This window comes from Salmo trutta, chromosome 22, assembly GCF_901001165.1.
Source record: "Salmo trutta chromosome 22, fSalTru1.1, whole genome shotgun sequence".
Classification (NCBI taxonomy): domain Eukaryota; kingdom Metazoa; phylum Chordata; class Actinopteri; order Salmoniformes; family Salmonidae; genus Salmo; species Salmo trutta.
In genome coordinates, this window is record NC_042978.1 from 12,551,876 (window position 1) to 12,570,531 (window position 18,656).

An 18,656-nucleotide genomic window follows, 5' to 3' on the forward strand; every position below is an offset into this window, starting at 1 on the left:
TAGTCGTAAACATGATGGTATAAAAGCTACTGGCCACAGGGCCTTTATTTAGAAAAACAGCAATAAATGATTTGTAATGGGTTCACCCCCTCTCATTATGACCATAGGATTGTGGTACATGAAGGCACTGTTTTATGATCTGTCAATACTGTAATGTATGAGGGATATTGCGTAGCTACTGAGTTTGTTTACCCCATGTTACAGTGAAGAATGGATAAGTTACAGTACTTTAATGCTTATTGCTTGACCGTTAATGGTATTTATGTAATTCAGTTATCATCTACTGCCGTCAGTGACGTGTTATAACGTATTATAACTCGTCACATCATCTGCCCTCTGGAGGATTGCAATTGGAAAAAGTCTGACGTTTTTGTGCCATTTTCATGTATTTTGCTATGCATGTTAAAAAAGTTAAATAAATAAAATATTTTTGCCATACCAGACTTTTTCTCACTGAATGTTGTGTTGTCGTTCTAGGAATTTGAAGACATCAACAGATGGGGTCTAGATATTTTCAAGATAGCTGAATACTCGGGGAATCGGCCTTTGACGGTGGTGATGTACTCCATTTTCCAGGTATGAGTCTCCCATTACTTTGTAGCATTTTCTAGCATTCTCACCAAGGCGTTTGAATCTCTTAGTGTATTGTTTGAGCCCCGGTCTTGGCTACCCCGAATTCACTGCAATACTTTACCCCTATGTTTCTTACGTATTTGGTTCACTCTTCTGTGAGCCTGGTTTCTGTTGCTCCCCAAACTCAGGAGCGAGAGCTGCTGAAGAACTTTAAGATCAGAGCCGACACCTTCATCACCTTCATGATGACCCTGGAGGACCACTACCACACTGACGTGGCCTACCACAATAACATCCATGCTGCCGACGTGGTACAGTCCACTCACATCCTCCTCTCCACCCCTGCCCTGGAGGTATGGGACGCTCCATTATGAGGAAGATTACAGGATGATGTTCAGCCATATTCTATATTCTAATCCAGTTAGTTGACATGGCTTTAGATTTCATCAACTTTATCAATGTATATTGAGGGAGAAGGCATTTGTTCATGGTTTTAATAGTAAAGATAAGGTAAAAAAAAAATATCCCCACGTTAAGTGTTAATACTTAGTAACACTTTTTTCAAATCTTTATTTAACTAGGCACTTAACAGGCACTTAACACTAGTAGTAACAAAAAAGTTTGTGTTGATTGTTTTCAGGCTGTCTTCACTGACCTGGAGATCATGGCTGCTCTGTTTAGCAGTGCCATACACGACGTGGATCACCCCGGAGTGTCCAACCAGTTCCTCATCAACACAAGTCAGTTCCATCCCTCACTAGCAATCTCACTGATTAGATATAAAGGATATGTCCTTTGGAGCAAAATGTGTCTTGGATCTACTACTGTGAAGACTATGTTATAGCATCTGTAAGGCATTACATCACTGAATACAGGAGTGCCTTGGAATTGTTGTTGCTTTACTAACGGTGTGGGTGTTCCTACTGTAGACTCTGAGCTGGCGCTGATGTACAACGACACCTCGGTCCTGGAGAACCACCACCTGGCCGTGGGCTTCAAGCTGCTGCAGGAGGACAACTGTGACATCTTCCAGAACCTCAGCAAGAAACAGGGACAGTCCCTCAGGAAGATGGTCATCGACATGGTGAGACACTGACTGAATGAATTGGAATCAGATATAAATAACATTATATCTACACAACTCCCTGTTATCATAGTTAAACATGATAAGGAATTAGCTAACATCATAATACCATGGCCATTTAGCAAAACCTTTTTCCCGAAGTCACTTAACGGTACATTTAACACACACAAAACATTAGGAACTTACTCATTCCATGACATAGACTGACCAGGTGAATCAAGGTGAAAGCTATGATCCCTTATTGATGTCACCTGTTAAATCCACTTCAATCAGTATAGAGGAAGAGGAGGAGACAGGTTAAAGAAGGATGTTTATGCCTTGAGACATGGATTGTGTATGCCAGTCAGAGGGTGAAAGGACAAAACAAAATATTTAAGTGCCTTTGAACGGGGTATGGTAGTAGGTGCCGGGTGCACCGGTTTGAGTGCGTCAAGAACGGCAATGCTGCTGGGTTTTTCACGCAGAACAGTTTGCCATGTGCCTCAAAAATGGTCCATCACCCAAAGGACATCCAGCTAACTTGGCACAACTGTGAGAAGCATTGGAGTCAACCATTCGGAAACACTTTCGACACCTTGTAGAGTCCATGCGCAGACCAGCTGGCTGGTGTGTTTATGGACATATTCAATCAATTTTTATCCCAGTCTGCTGTTCCCACATGCTTCAAGAGGGCCACCATTGTTCCTGTTCCCAAGAAAGCTAAGGTAACTGAGCTAAATGACTACCGCCCCGTAGCACTCACTTCCGTCATCATGAAGTGCTTTGAGAGACTAGTCAAGGACCATATCACCTCCACCCTACCTGACACCCTAGACCCACTCCAATTTGCTTACCGCCCCAATAGGTCCACAGACGACGCAATCACACTGCACACTGCCCTAACCCATCTGGACAAGAGGAATACCTATGTAAGAATGCTGTTTATCGACTACAGCTCAGCATTTAACACCATAGTACCCTCCAAACTCGTCATTAAGACCCTGGGTCTCGACCCCGCCCTGTGCAACTGGGTCCTGGACTTCCTGACGGGCCGCCCCCAGGTGGTGAGGGTAGGTAACAACATCTCCACCCCGCTGATCCTCAACACTGGGGCCCCACAAGGGTGCGTTCTCATCCCTCTCCTGTACTCCCTGTTCACCCACGACTGTGTGGCCATGCAGTCGTGGGTGAATCATCAAGTTTGCAGACGACACTACAGTGGTAGGCTTGATTACCAACAGCAACGAGATGGCCTACAGGGAGGAGGTGAGGGCCCTCGGAGTGTGGTGTCAGGAAAATAACCTCACACTCAATGTCAACAAAACAAAGGAGATGATCGTGGACTTCAGGAAACAGCAGAGGGAGCAGCCCCCTATCCACATCGACGGGACAGTAGTGGAGAGGGTGGAAAGTTTTAAGTTCCTCGGCGTACACATCACGGACAAACTGAAATGGTCCACCCACACAGACAGCGTGGTGAAGAAGGCGCAGCAGTGCCTCTTCAACCTCAGGAGGCTGAAGAAATTCGGCTTGTCACCAAAAACACTCAAACTTTTACAGATGCACAATTGAGAGCATCCTATCGGGCTGTATCACCGCCTGGTACGGCAACTGCTCCGCCCATAACCGTAAGGCTCTCCAGTGGGTAGTGAGGTCTGCACAACACATCACCGGGGGCAAACTACCTGCCCTCCAGGACACCTACACCACCCGATGTCACAGGAAGGCCAAAAAGATCATCAAGGACAACAACCACCCGAGCCACTGCCTGTTCACCCCGCTATCATCCAGAAGGCGAGGTCAGTACAGGTGCATCAAAGCGGGGACCGAGAGACTGAAAAACAGCTTCTATCTCAAGGCCATCAGACTGTTAAACAGCCATCACTAACATTGAGTGGCTGCGGCCAACATACTGACTCAACTCTAGCCACTTTAATAATGGAAAATTGATGTAATAAATGTATCACTAGCCACTTTAAACAATGCCACTTTATATAATGTTTACTTACCCTACATTACTCATCTCATATGTATATACTGTACTCTATACCATCTACTGCATCTTGCCTATGCCGTTCGGCCATCACTCATTCATATATTTTTATGTACATATTCTTATTCATTCCTTTACACTTGTGTGTATAAGGTAGTTGTTGTGAAATTGTTAGGTTAAATTACTTGTTAGATATTACTGCATGGTCGGAACTAGAAGCACAAGCATTTCGCTACACTCGCATTAACATCTGCTAACAATGTGTATGTGACAAATACAATTTGATTTGATGCCCCGAAAAATGTAGTCTGTTCTAAGGCCAAAAGGTGCTGCAACTCAATATTAGGAAGGTGTTCCTAATGTTTTGTAGACTCAGGATATATTCAGCATGTGGCCCATATGGGAATCAAACCCACAACACAACCCTGGATGTGGGTAGCACCATGCTCTAACCCACTGAGCCATTGGACTTAGTGACTGAAGTAAGTGTGATGAATGGGTATTGTCCTCTGCAGGTGTTGGCCACTGACATGTCCAAGCACATGAATTTCCTGGCTGACCTGAAGACCATGGTGGAGACCAAGAAGGTGACCAGTCTGGGAGTGCTGCTGCTGGACAACTACTCAGACCGCATCCAGGTCAGAGGTCATTCCTAGATTAGTAGACGCCACGGGCAGTGGCGGACTTACCATTAGGCAACTCGGGCAATTGCCCGGGACCTCATATCATTAGGGTTCTTGTGAACTTGGCATCATTTTCTTTAATAATACATAATTTCTCTGTTATCTTAACTTTTGAACACTTGGGTCTATTAGCTATCATGACCCCATTCCTAAAACCTAAGACTCTTTCTATTTCCCTCTACAAAACTCATTAAGCTGGAAGGACACATTAGAAGGGACTGTGAGAAAACCACAATTGAAAACAATGCATATCTTTTTTTTCTACACACATTATTACCATGATTATATTTTCCCGAACATGCCATTAGCATACCTTTCCGATGCATTTCACTCATTTTTTATGCAAATAAAAATGTACACCTTTCCCATACTCAAGTCATTTGACAAATATTCTGAAAGTTGGTTGCAGTTTGTATATGTGCTAGAATGGTTAAGAATGGTTAGGCCGCCCGAGTGGCGCAGTGCTAGCGGTGCCACTAGAGATTCTGGGTTCGAGTCCAGGCTCTGTCGCAGCCGGCCGCGACCGGGAGACCCATGGGGAGGCGCACAATTGGCCCAGCGTCGTCCGGGTTAGCGAAGGGTTTGGCCGGCAGGGATGTCTTTGTCCCATCGTGCACTAGTGACTCCTGTGGCAGGCCGGGCGCAGTGCACACTGACATGGTCGCCAAGTGTACGGTGTTTCCTCTGACACATTGGTGCGGCTGGCTTTCGGGTTAAGTGGGCATTGTGTCAAGAAGCAGTGCGGCTTGGTTGGGTTGTGTTTCTGAGGACGCACGGCTCTCGACCTTCGCCTCTACCGAGTCCGTACGGAAGTTGCAGCGATGAGACAAGACTGTAACTACCAATTGGATACCACGAAATTGGGGAGAAAAAGGGGCACAAAAAAAGGCCATAAAATGTAAAAACAATATTTATCGGTTAGTTATTGGTCGATATTCCAACGAAAATATCACATATAGGTATTGGCCCCAGAATTTCCACATCAGTGCATCCCTAAAACGAGATAGAAAGTATGTTGAAATGATGAAGGACCTACTGTTTTAAAATAACTCCCCTTTTATGGCCTGCAAATCTGTCTGGAAAAAAATCTGTGCGGTCCACTGTTGAATTCTGAAAACCCGATGTGGCTCGAGACAAAATTATTGACCACCCCTGTTCTACAGTATGTGGTGATACAAAACCTTTACTAGTGAAGGACATTTCAAGTGTTTTCAGTTAGGCTTTTCATTCTCCTCCGTTCACCTAAATGAGCCGGCTCCAAACAGCTCTTCGTTCAGTAGCCATGATTTTGTTGAATAGACATGGGGGTGCCTCAGACTGGCCTCTGCATGGGGCCTCCAAATCACTAAGTCTGTCCCTGACTAGTGCTGAGCAATTTTTGCTTTTTGAGGTCGGTTCGGTTTTGGTTAGATTATTAAAAAATAACCACGTTTTTTTTTTTCTTTCGTTTTTTTATTTTTTATTCATTGCACGATGCTTTATGTGGGCTGAATGCTGTAACAACACAGAATAAAACAATTAATAAAAGTCCCATGATGGCAGTGGCTGCCCATTGCTACTTAGCATTTATTCACGTTACTTTAATAAAATATTTCAGTTGCATATATTACATTTGTTTTATTTGATGAATGTAATATTTCATTCAAAGTCATCAAATAATCTATATAGAGCTGCTGCCTATGCTGTCTGACAAAATCACAATTTTAGTATTTCTTCAAAGTAAATAAGGCATACTTTTAAGACTGCTGAATACCAACTATCAATCACTTAGACTTAAAGACTGTAACATTAACCTACAGTTTTGTAGGAATGAGGTTTGTGTGGTAGGTCTAATACATTATCACAGCATATTGGCTATATGCCTGGCCTGCCAATATTGTTATTCTCAGACCATGTTATAAACTCAGCAAAAAAAGAAACGTCCTCTCACTGTCAACTGCGGTTATTTTCAGCAAACTTAACATGTGTAAATATTTGTATGAACATAACAAGATTCAACAACTGAGACATAAACTGAACAAGTTCCACAGACATGTGACTAACAGAAATGGAATGTGTCCCTAAACAAAGGGGGTGTCAAAATCAAAAGTAACAGTCAGTATCTGGTGTGGCCACCAGCTGCATAAAGTACTGCAGTGCATCTCCTCCTCATGGACTGCACCAGATTTGCCAGTTCTTGCTGTGAGATGTTACCCCACTCTTCCACCAAGGCACCTGCAACTTCCCGGACATTTCTGGGGGGAATGGCCCTAGCCCTCCGATCCAACAGGTCCCAGACGTGCTCAATGGGATTGAGATCCGGGCTCTTCACTGGCCATGGCAGAACACTGGCATTCCTGTCTTGCAGGAAATTACGCACAGAACGAGCAGTATGGCTGGTGGCATTGTCAAGCTGGAGGGTCATGTCAGTATGGGCCTGCAGGAAGGGTACCACATGTCTTCCCTGTTACGCACAGCATTGAGATTGCCTGCAATGACAACAAGCTCAGTCCGATGATGCTGTGACACACCGCCCCAGACCATGACGGACCCTCCAAATCCATCCCGCTCCAGAGTACAGGCCTCGGTGTAACGCTCATTCCTTCGACGATAAACGCGAATCTGACCATCACCCCTGGTGAGACAAAACCGCCAGTCCTGTCTAGTCCAGCGACGGTGGGTTTGTGCCCGTAGGCGACGTTGTTGCCGGTGATGTCTGGTGAGGACCTGCCTTACAACAGACCTACAAGCCCTCAGTCCAGCCTCTCTCAGCCTATTGCGGACAGTCTGAGCACTGATGGAGGGATTGTGCATTCCTGGTGTAACTCGGGCAGTTGTTGTTGCCATCCTGTACTTGTCCCGCAGGTGTGATGTTCGGATGTACCGATCCTGTGCAGGTGTTGTTACACATGGTCTGCCACTGTGAGGATGATCAGCTGTCCATCTTGTCTCCATGTAGCGCTGTCTTAGGCGTCTCACAGTACGGACATTGCAATTTATTGCCCTGGCCACATCTGCAGTCCTCATGCCTCCTTGCAGCATGCCTAAGGCACGTTCACGCAGATGAGCAGAGACCCTGGGCATCTTTCTTTTGGTGTTTTTCAGTCAGTAGAAAGGCCTCTTAAGGTTTCATAACTGTGACCTTAATTTCCTACCTCTGTAAGCTGTTAGTGTCTTAATGACCGTTCCACAGGTGCATGTTCATTCATTGTTTATGGTTCATTGAACAAGCATGGGAAACAGTGTTTAAACCCTTTACAATAAAGATCTGTGAAGTTATTTGGATTTTTACGAATTATCTTTGAAAGAAAGGGTTCTGTGAAAGGGACGTTTCTTTTTTTGCTGAGTTTATTTCAAAACTCAAACTTTGATAACCGGTCGATCACGATTGACTGGTCGATCTTCAAGGCATTCCTAGTCTATCACCAAACACTTCTGTTGAAACGCCAACGATGAAGGCTTGCACTCCTTTTGGGGCAGGTAGCGTGCCAGATGGTGAAGCATAATTCATCACTCCAGAGAACGCGTTTCCACTGCTCCAAAGTCCAATGGCGTCGAGCTTTACACCACTCCAGCCGACACTTGGCATTGCACATGGTGATCTTAGGCTTATGTGCGGCTGCTCGGCAATGGAAACCCATTTCATGAAGCTCCAGACAAACAGTTCTTGTGCCGACGTTGCTTCAAGAGGCAGTTTGGAACACAGTAGTGTGTGTTGCAACCAAGGACAGACGATTTTTACGCACTGCGAGCTTCAGCCCTTGGCGGTCCCGTTCTGTGAGGTTGTGTTGCCTACCACTTTGCGGCTGAGCCATTGTTGCTCTGAGACGTCTCCATTTCACAATAACAACACTTACAGTTGACCGGTACAGGTCTAACAGAGCCGAAATTTGACTAACTGACTTGTTGGAAAGGTGTCCTCCTATGATGGTGCCACGTTAAAAGTCATTGAGCTCTTCAGTAAGGCCATTCTACGGACAGTGTTTGTCTATGAAGATTGCATGGCTGTGCTCAATTTTATACACCTGTCAGCAACAGTTGTGGCTGAAATAGACAAATCCACTTATTTGAAGGGGTGTCCACATACTTTTATATATATAGTGTAAGTCAAGACATAGTGTCATGTAAATGTAGGTTTCTACATAAATGCCTGAAATAGAAATGACAAAATATAGAGTACCGGTCAAAAGTTTTAGAACACCTACTCATTAAAGGGTTTTTCTTTTTCTTTCTTTTTCCTATTTTCTACATTGTAGAACAATAGTGAAGACATCAAAACTATTAAATTACACATATGGAATCGTAGTAACCAACATTTTTTTAAACAAATCAAAGTATATTTGAGATTCCTCAAATAGCCACCCTTTGCCTTGATGACAGCTTTGTACACGCTTATCATTCTCTCAACCATCTTCACCTGTAATGCTTTTCCAACAGTCTTGAAGGAGTTCCCACATATGCTGAACACTTGTTGGCTGCTTTTCCTTCACTCTGCGGTCCGACTCATCCCAAACCATCTCAATTGGGTTGAGGTCAGGTGATTGTGGATGCCAGGTCATCTGATGCAGCAATCCATCGCTCTTCTTCTTGGTAAAATAGCCCTTATACAGCCTGAATGTGTGTTGGGTCATTGTCCTGTTGAAAAACAAATGAAACTAAAAAAACAAACAAGTCCCACTAAGCCCAAACCAGATGGAATGGCGTATCGCTGCAGAATGCTGTTGTAGCCATGCTGGTTAAGTGTGCCTTGAATTCTAAATAAATCACAGACAGTGTCACCAGCAAAGCACCCCCACATCGTAACACCTCCTTCATGCTTTATGATTGGAAATACACATGCGGTAATCATCTGGTGACCCACACTGCGTCTCACAAAGACACGTACTCCAGACCAAAGAACAAATTTCCACCGCTCTAATGTCCATTGCTCATGTTTCTTGGCCCAAGCAAGTCTCTTCTTCTTATTGGTGTCCTTTAGTAGTGGGGTCTTTGCAGCAATTTATTTGGGCTGCAGTCTGAGGTGCAGTTAACTCTAATGAACTTATCCTCTGCAGCAGAGGTAACTCTGGGTCTTCCATTCCTGTGGCGGTCCTCATGAGAGCCAGTTTCATCATAGCGCTTGATGGTTTTTGAGACTGCAATTGAAGAAACTTTCAAAGTTCTTGAAATGTTCTGTATTGACTGACCTTCATGTCTTAAAGTAATGATGGGTTGTCATTTCTCTTTGCTTATTTGAGCGGTTCTTGCCATAATATGGACTTGGTCTTTTACCAAAGAGGGCTATCTTCTGTATTCCCCCCTACCTTTTCACAACAACTGATTGGCTCAAACGCATTAAGGAAAGAAATTCGACAAATTAAATTTTAACAAGACACACCTGTTAGTCACCTGGAATGAAATTATCTCATGAATCTGGTTGAGAGAATGCCAAGAGTGTGCAAAGCTGTCATCAAGGCAAAGGGTGGCTATTTGAAGAATCTCAAATATAAAACACTTTTTTGGTTATTACATGATTCCATATGTGTTATTTCACAGTTTTGACCAGTAGTGTATATGTAAGAAAAAAAATATTCTAAAAAGATCAAAGCAATAGATTAATGGGGCCCTTTGTTCTTGTCTCAAGGTCCTGCAGAACATGGTTCACTGTGCTGACCTGAGTAACCCCACCAAGCCACTGGACGTCTACCGCCGATGGACGGACCGCATCATGATGGAGTTCTTCACCCAGGGGGACAGGGAGAGGGACAAGGGCATGGAGATCAGCCCTATGTGTGACAAACACAATGCCTCTGTCGAGAAGACCCAGGTACTGTACTGTACAGTGCATGTACATAGCATACAAGTAGTGTGCTCGCAGGTGAAGGCGCGCAGGCTCTCTCACTCATGCAAATCTGCAAACCCACCCGCAGATCTTTGGCACTGCTTAACAGACCCAGTCGCTTACAAGTTATTGTCGTACTGTCTGTTTGAACCCATCAAAAGAGTGTGGGGCCATACTCGTGAACTTATGCTAAAACCATTGGTTTAAATCATTGGTCTTACATTTCTAGCTGCTATATTTTCTCATAGGCCAACCTGGCAAAATTTGCCACGATGCTGGGGATGGCCAGCTGAACAGATAATTCGATCCGGAAACCCTCATATGGAATCAACCTTAAACGGTATAGCCACCATCCAATTGTATTTGTTAAACAGGTCAACTTGGCCACCAGAGGGAGATTGTTAAACCATCCAACTGCTTGGTTAAGTTGAGTGTTCCAATATATTTTGCATGATGCTTCCATGGCTAAGCTATTGATGTTCCACAAAATTCGAAAGGCAGTAAGGCACATTTCTGCATATATGACCAAATTCCAAGTTTTTTCTTACCGTTTCATACACATCCATGTGCTTTTACGGAGATTATACGTTTATATTTTTAGCTACATCCATCGTAAAAATAAATCGAAGATGGAGGTCTTGTCAACTGGTTGTATTTTTTCGAAACCATTATGACTGATTGGGGGCACAGTTGGCTTAGACAGTTGGCTCAAAGTTCAATGGATACTTAGTGAGAAAGTATTAGGATCAGATCCAACTACGTAGACAATTTGAATAGGCTGATAAGAATTTTGTTACTGGATATTGCATTGTGGAAAATTTTGTCAGCATGGTTTATGAGAAAAGCTAGCAACTACCCGTTTGAGACCAATGGTTTAAACCAATGGTCTTAGCAAAAGTTCACAAGTATGGGTCTTTGTGCATTTACATCTCTCATATTTACTCCCCCTGCAGGTGGGATTCATAGACTATATTGTCCACCCTCTGTGGGAGACGTGGGCTGACCTGGTCCACCCTGATGCCCAGGACATTCTGGACATGCTGGAGGACAACAGGGAGTGGTACCAGAGTATGATCCAGCGCAGCCCCTCACCCACCCTCGAGGACAGGGACCTTGACGGGGGGCCAGGGGCCCTGGAGGCCATGGCGGGTGCCTGCTGCACCTCCACAGGGGACAAGTTCCAGTTTGAACTCACCCTGGAGGAGGAGGAGGAGGAGGAGGAGGGCGACGTCGAGTCAGACCTGGAGAGCCCACCCGAGGAGGAGATGTCACAGGGGGGAGAGACCTCTAGGAAGACCCCGGCCCTGTCTCAATCCCCAGAGCCCAGCAGCAGCACCAGACACCGGCCCCCCTCCCCTCACCCTGGCCGGGCCCTCAGTCTGACCACCATGTCAGTTAGGAGCCCTGGCCATCTCAGGACGTTGAGCCCCGGGCTGGACGGGGACGACAGAGACGATAGGGACAGAGGACTGGGTCAGGAAGGCAATAGTGTAGCGTACCTACGGCTTGGCACGTAACACCAACCCTAGCCCACCCAGCACCTCATTCAGTCCCTGCCTTGGTTCGTGGGTCCCAGCAGCAATTGGACGTGCAGGGTGGGCTTTTTGACAACAGTCTGTAATGACAACAGTCCCTTTACACTGAAGACACCTTTACACTGACCACTTTCCCTCTGTTTAATCTTGTAGAACAAGAAGTATGGTTATATCCTCTTTTTTTTCTCCTTTGTGCCAGATGGGACTTTTTAGTCCTGCTTTCTGTAGTTGATTCTAGGGGTAAAGTGTCAGAAACAGACTGCTGTACATGTCTAGCTGATCAAAGGTAGAATTAATTACATGGCTAACCAGTCTCACCAACGTCTCCTGATGGAGCAAGGAATTCTACTGAGAAAATGTCTTCCTCAAAATTATGGAATATAGATCTATTCAATGGAATATTGTAAGGATTGTGATCAATTTACAGGGTCGTAGAACTGTTGCACCATACAATTAGGCGGATTATATTTGTTTGAATTCAGTAAGCATAAACTAGTGTATTTTATTTAGTTTCTGAGAGTTCTGTGATTGATAAGTTTAACCAAATCCAGTATGTACCTGAATAGTGAGAGAATTGTGACTTAAACCTCAGGATATGGAGAGAGAAATGACACAGACTTCTTGGGTACCCCTTAACCTAGACTGCCTGTTTCGAGTTTTGTCGCTGACGACAAACGTTTCTTAGAACTTCAAGAGGTTCAAGTTACGCAAAAATACATAACTGATTGACATGTGCCTGGCGCCCTCTATTGATCTAAATGAAAAGTTTGAGTTTGAGAACTAAAGTAAGTAAAGTATGGAGTATGAAACAAACAGTACCAGTATAATTATATACAGTGGGGTCTGAAATGATTGACACCCTTGATAAAGACTAATTTATAGGAATCTTTATGGGTGTCAATAATTCTGACCCCCACCCTTTAGGGAAAAAAATGTACTTTTTTAGCACACAATATAGCTCAGTATTTTTATTATTTATTTTATACAGTCAGTATTGCTATTCTTTATCAAGGGTGTCAATCATTTCAGACCCCATTGTATACATGTCAAGCATTTAAACATTTCCTGAAGTACTGTGGTTGATTGGGTTGTTTTAAATCTAGACAAACGCCACTTACGCTCATATTTGTAAAATTGTATTTGTTTTTATGGGATCATGTTTTACGTTTGTCACATTTTTAAATATGATGTGAAATGGTTCTGTTTTCTTGTATATATTTGGGATGTCCTCACTATGTCTGTTTGTCTCTGTGCTTTGTAAGCATAGTTATCCGGGTGCCTCCACCATCCAGTAGCACTTTACAATCTCTGTTGTAAAGTAAGCCCATTCAGTTCTGAAGCGCTTGAGCCAAACCATGATTCTACTGGACAGCTTACTGAAGGTTGTGTAGATCTGAGAGGAATGGATAGGTGTAATAAATGTGGTAAAAATTCCACCTAACCAATCAGAGTGGTTAAATTGTGGTTAAAATATCAGGTGGTTAAATTGTCATGTACTGTAGCTTAAACCTATGAAATCCTTTCAGATCTCCACAAGTGTCTAAGGGTTAGGGGCTATGGGTTGTTTCTGGACAGGGCCGTAGAGTAGACTAATAAGGGTTTTTGTCCAGTAGGGTGCGATGCTTTGAAAGTTGCAGATAGAAATGTAATTAACAGAGTTATGATTCCCTGTAATACACAACAGAAAATCATGTCTGTATTGACATTTGATAACTTCCCATTCGCCTGAATAAGCCCCTAATGTCTTGTTTAATTTGTTCTTGAGGGAAACAAGTTTATAGGGAAAATTGTGCCACAAGTGTTTGGAATTTGAACCAAAGCATCTTCCAGCCTAAGTCGTTATGAAATGTTTAACACAATGTTCTCTCTGAACTGTTGATTGTATTCATGTTATTTTATCAATTATGTTAGAATTATGCTAATTTTTTAAATGGGAAATGTCGCACCTTAATACGTTGGATGTATTGCTTCGACTTAAATGCTACATTCAATTTTGTCAAGTTGATCAATGTTCTGCTCTTCACAGGGATAAAGCTTGTATATACAGTATGCGAATGCCAATTGACCACAGCAAAACACTGAAACATCCATTTTCCACCAATACTGTACAACTTTTAATTAACAAGTATGCTTCAGGAAAGGACCAACAGGAATAAAGACGCTGGAGAATATACTTGTACCCCAGATGTACAGTACCAGTCAAAGGTTTGGACACCTTCTCATTCAAGGGTTTTTCTTTATTTTTACATTGTAGAATAATAGCGAAGACGTCAAAACTATGAACACATATGGAATCATGTAGTAACTCAAAAATATATTTTAGATTCTTCAAAGTAGCCAAGCTTTGCCTTGATGACAGCTTTGCACACTCTTGGCATTCTCTCAAACAGCTTCATGAGGAATGCTTTTTCAACAGTCTTGGAGTTCCAACATATACAGTTGAAGTCGGAAGTTTACATACAGCTTAGCCAAATACATTTAAACTCAGTTTGTCACAATTCCTGACATTTAATCCTTGTAAAGATTCCCTGTCTTAGGTCAGTTGGGTTCACCACTTTATTTTAAGAATGTGAAATGTCAGAATAATAGTAGAGAGAATTATTTATTTCAGCTTTTATTTCTTTCATCACATTCCCAGCATACTATGCTTGGGGTCATTGTACATTTGGAAAAGACCAATTGGCGACCAAGCTTTAACTTCCTGACTGATGTCTTGAGATGTTGCTTCAATATATCCACATACCTTTGCTCCTCATGAAGCTATCTATTTTGTGAAGTGCACCAGGCCCTCCTGCAGCAAAGCACCACCACAACATGATGCTGCCACCCCCGTGCTTCATGGTTGGGATGGTGTTTTTTGGCTTGCAAGCCTCCCCCTTTTTCCACCAAACATAACGATGGTCATTATGGCCAAATAGTTCTATTTTTGTTTCATCAGACCCAAGGACATTTCTCCAAAAGTACAACATTTGTCCCCATGTGCAATTGCAAACCATAGTCTGGCTTTTTATGGTGGGTTTGGAGCAGTGGCTTCTTCCTTGCTGAGCGGCCTTTCAGGTTATGTCCATATAGGACTCGTTTTACTGTGGATATAGATACTTTTGTACCTGTTTCCTCCAGCATCTTCACAAGGTCCTTTGCTGTTGTTCTGGGATTGATTTGCACTTTTCGCACCAAAGTATGTTCATCTCCCGGAGACAGAACGCGTCTCCTTCCTGAGCGGTATTTTGTTTTACCTTTATTTGACGGCTGCGTGGTCCCATGGTGTTTATACTTGCGTACTATTGTTTGTACAGATGAACGTGGTATCTTCAGGCGTTTGGAAATTGCTCCCAAGGATGAACCAGACTTGTGGAGGTCTACAATTTTTTTTCTGAGGTCTCGGCTGATTTCTTTTGATTTTCCCATGATGTCAAGCAAAGAGGCACTGAGTTTGAAGGTAGGCCTTGAAATACATCCACAGGTACACCTCCAATTGACTCAAATGATGTCAATTAGCCTATCAGAAGCTTCAAAAGCCATGACATCATTTTCTGGAATTTTCCAAGCTGTTTAAAGGCACAGTCAACTTAGTGTATGTAAACTTCTTACCCACTGGAATTGTGATACAGTGAATTATAAGTGAAATAATCTGTCCGTAAACCATTGTTGGAAGAATTACTTGTGTCATGCACAAAGTAGATGTCCTTACCAACTTGACCAAACTATAGTTTGTTAACAAGAAATGTGTGGAGTAGTTGAAAAACGAGTTTTAATGACTCCAACCTAAGTGTATGTAAACTTCAGACTTCAACTCTATATTCGGAGCACTTGTTGGCTGCTTTTCCTTCACTCTGCGGTCCAACTCATCGCAAACCATCTCAAGTTGGGTTGAGGTCTGGTGATTGTGGATGCCAGGTCATCTGATGCAGCACTCCTTGGTCAAATAGCCCTTACACAACCTGGATGTGTGTTTTGGGTCATTGTCCTGTTGAAAAACAAATGATAGTCCCACTAAGTGCAAACCAGATGGGATGGCGTATCGCTGCAGAATGCTGTGGTAGCCATGCTGGTTAAGTGTGCCTTGAATTCTAACTAAATCACAGACAGTGTCACCAGCAAAGCACCATCACACCTCCTCCATGCTTCGCCTTGGGAACCACACATGCGGAGATCATCTGTTCACCTACTCTGTCTCATAAAGACACGGCAGTTGGAATCAAAAATCTCAAATTTGGACTCATCAGACCAAAGGACATATTTCCACTGGTCTAATGTCCATTGCTTGTGTTTCTTGGCCCAAGCAAGTCTCTTCTTATTATTGGTGTCCTTTAGTAGTGGTTTCTTTGCAGCAATTCGACCATGAAGGCCTGATTCACGCAGTCTCTTCTGAACAGTTGATGTTGAGATGTGTCTGTTACTTGAACTCTGAAGCATTTATTTGGGCTGCAATCTGAGGTGCAGTTAATTCTAATGGACTTATCCTCTGCAGCAGAGGTAACTCTGGGTTTTCCTTTCCTGTTGCGGTCCTCATGAGAGCTAGTTTCATCATAGCACTTGATGGTTTTTGCGACTGCACTTGAAGAAACTAACAAAGTTCTTGAAATTTTCCGGAATCATGTCTTAAAGTAATGATGGACTGTTGTTTCTCTTTGCTTATTTGAGCTGTTCTTGACATAATATGGACTTGGTCTTTTATCAAATAGGGCTATCTTCTGTATACAGCCCCTACCCTGTCACAACACAACTGATTGGCACAAATGCATTAAGAAGGAAAGAAATTACACAAATTAACATTTAACAAGGCACACCTGTTAATTGAAATGTATTCCAGGTTGCTACATGATTCCATATGTGTTAATAGTTCGTCTTCACTATTATTCTACAATGTAGAAAATAGTACAGATAAAGAAACACCCTTGAATGAGTAGGTGTCTAAACTTTTGACTGGTACTGTACATGGATAAGAATCAGTGGAGGCTGCTGTGGAGAGGACGGCTCATAATGCTGGCTGGAACGGAGCGAATGGAATGATGGAAACCATATGGAAACCATGTGTTTGATACCATTCCACTTATTCCACTCCAGCCATTGTCACGAGCCCGTCCTCCCCAATTAAGGTGCCACCAACCTCCTGTGATAAGAATACCTCCCATTTTAAAGCGATAGGACAGTGAAATTTGAAATGAACAGTACTTCCAAAAAAGTTCAACAGCTCCAGCTTGGTAAACTTGCCTGGGATCTAACACTAAAAAGTATTCCACCTTCCTCTTTTCCTGGTAAGGCAGGAGAAGAGTACATTAGTATTTATACATACTGTATTTTGACAGTATTCCATTCACTCAGCTGTTTGGTCATGAATAAGCAAACAGCTGAAATAAGAACCTTAAATTGTGATGGGGAGGAGCTCAACTGTATTGAGGGTAAAACGTACATAAATCAGTGCCATTCAGTGTTAAACGTTGTTGGCTGAGAAGTTAGAATGGTGATCATTTGTTCCCTTGGTCCCTTTATTGCTTTGCTCTGAAACAGTGACACACGATGGTATGCCATTACTGTTGTACTGTTGTTCTATGTCCGTCTTTTCATCCTCAATGTTGTTCCAAGTCAGATATTTATTCGTGGTATATTTGTGTCTGTCAAAATGTAAGTACTGTAAAAAGAGATCTTAACGATAGAATCCATAGTTGTGACATGCATTTTTGGACTAATATATACCCATCAGAACCCCGAATATATATATAAGCTTGTTTTACTCCAATGTTTGTAAACAATGTAAATGTAAACAAACACTGTATAACCTCAAAACATGGTTCAAACTATAATTTTGATATCATGGAGGGTCAGTCCCTTGCATCCATAGCTCAGTCTATGAATTAGTGTGGGTACATTTCTCCAGGCCCATTCCCTTTTATTTGATATTTATTTAGTTACTTTGTTGTTTCAATTAAGGATTCTAGCTTTCAATAAATTTTTCTGGAGCCTAAAAAAAATCAAGTATACCTTTCAAAATGTATACATCTACCGCTCCAATATTTGTTTAGAGAATTTGCTTCGTTTTGTTTCATTTTTAAAGGCCAAAGTTTCTGGAGTTCAAGTTGTTCAAAGTGAAAATGCCAATAAATATGGAAACCTGTATGCCTATTAAAGTTCATTTGCGTTTTATTGAATCGCGGCCTAATCTTTGATTCAAGCATTAATCTACATGTTAATATACTACATGTCAATTTGAACGCGGGATATTATCGGCAATGCCGCTTTTAAAGGCAGTGTTCCTGCGTATGCAGAGATCATTCACCGTGAACGCTGCATGTGTCGGCTCAGCGTTAACCGACAACTGCATAGCAGACCATTTTTTTAAATTAAGTAATGTCAGAAATGTTAACTTCGTTGGAGCTGTCAAATCCAAAGCGGCTCTCGCGTTATACCCATCGAAGACGTTGCCATTAGATGCACCAAGTCGCATTAGTAAAAACGGAGAGGAAGAGGCGAAGCGAGAGGGTTTACTCCGCCCCAAATCTGTCCACGAAGATAAGACCACGAAGTGAAGATTTTTTTGCATGGAGTTCAACGAAACATGCAATTGATAATTTGCTACGTGGGGATTTTTTTTGATCGAATAGAGTAGACGAGTCGGAATAGTTCGATTGTTACGAATGCACTGATATAAGTGGACGCGAATGGCATTTCGGCAACTTTGAAAAAACGACTTTACATTGCAGTTGTGCCTGCTCTCATTGTCTAGAATGGTCCCACCCAGTGGCGATTTTAGCATGTAAATCTTGGTGGGGCAAACAACAAGTGGGACGCATGCCAGCAAAACCACTACACATAAAATCATATATGGGAGACTTGCTTAAACAAATGTGGTTTCTGACAATTGAGATGTACACACTATGGCATAGGGGGATGACAAGCGGATAAGAGGCCATCCGTAATTTCAATTAAGACATTAATGAGAAAGCGATGAATGGCCTTGTCCCCAGCACAAGGTGAACCTGTGTAATGATCATGCTGTTTTATCAGCTTC

General features: G+C 42.8%; 1 protein-coding gene across 5 annotated transcripts in view; it reads left to right on the forward strand.

Annotated features, from left to right (window-relative positions):
- Window positions 1-13,859, forward strand: part of LOC115158102 (cAMP-specific 3',5'-cyclic phosphodiesterase 4D) — a 166,665-nt gene extending 152,806 nt beyond the window's left edge. For all 5 annotated transcript variants that reach the window (XM_029706637.1, XM_029706638.1, XM_029706640.1 and 2 more), the window contains 7 exons: window positions 478-576; window positions 762-926; window positions 1,214-1,313; window positions 1,503-1,657; window positions 4,145-4,267; window positions 9,915-10,097; window positions 11,066-13,859. In XM_029706637.1, coding sequence (XP_029562497.1) covers window positions 478-576; window positions 762-926; window positions 1,214-1,313; window positions 1,503-1,657; window positions 4,145-4,267; window positions 9,915-10,097; window positions 11,066-11,629 — 1,389 coding nt within the window. In that variant the 3' untranslated portion in view covers window positions 11,630-13,859. The remainder of the gene's footprint in view (window positions 1-477; window positions 577-761; window positions 927-1,213; window positions 1,314-1,502; window positions 1,658-4,144; window positions 4,268-9,914; window positions 10,098-11,065) is intronic.
- The last annotated feature ends 4,797 nt before the right edge of the window (window positions 13,860-18,656 follow it).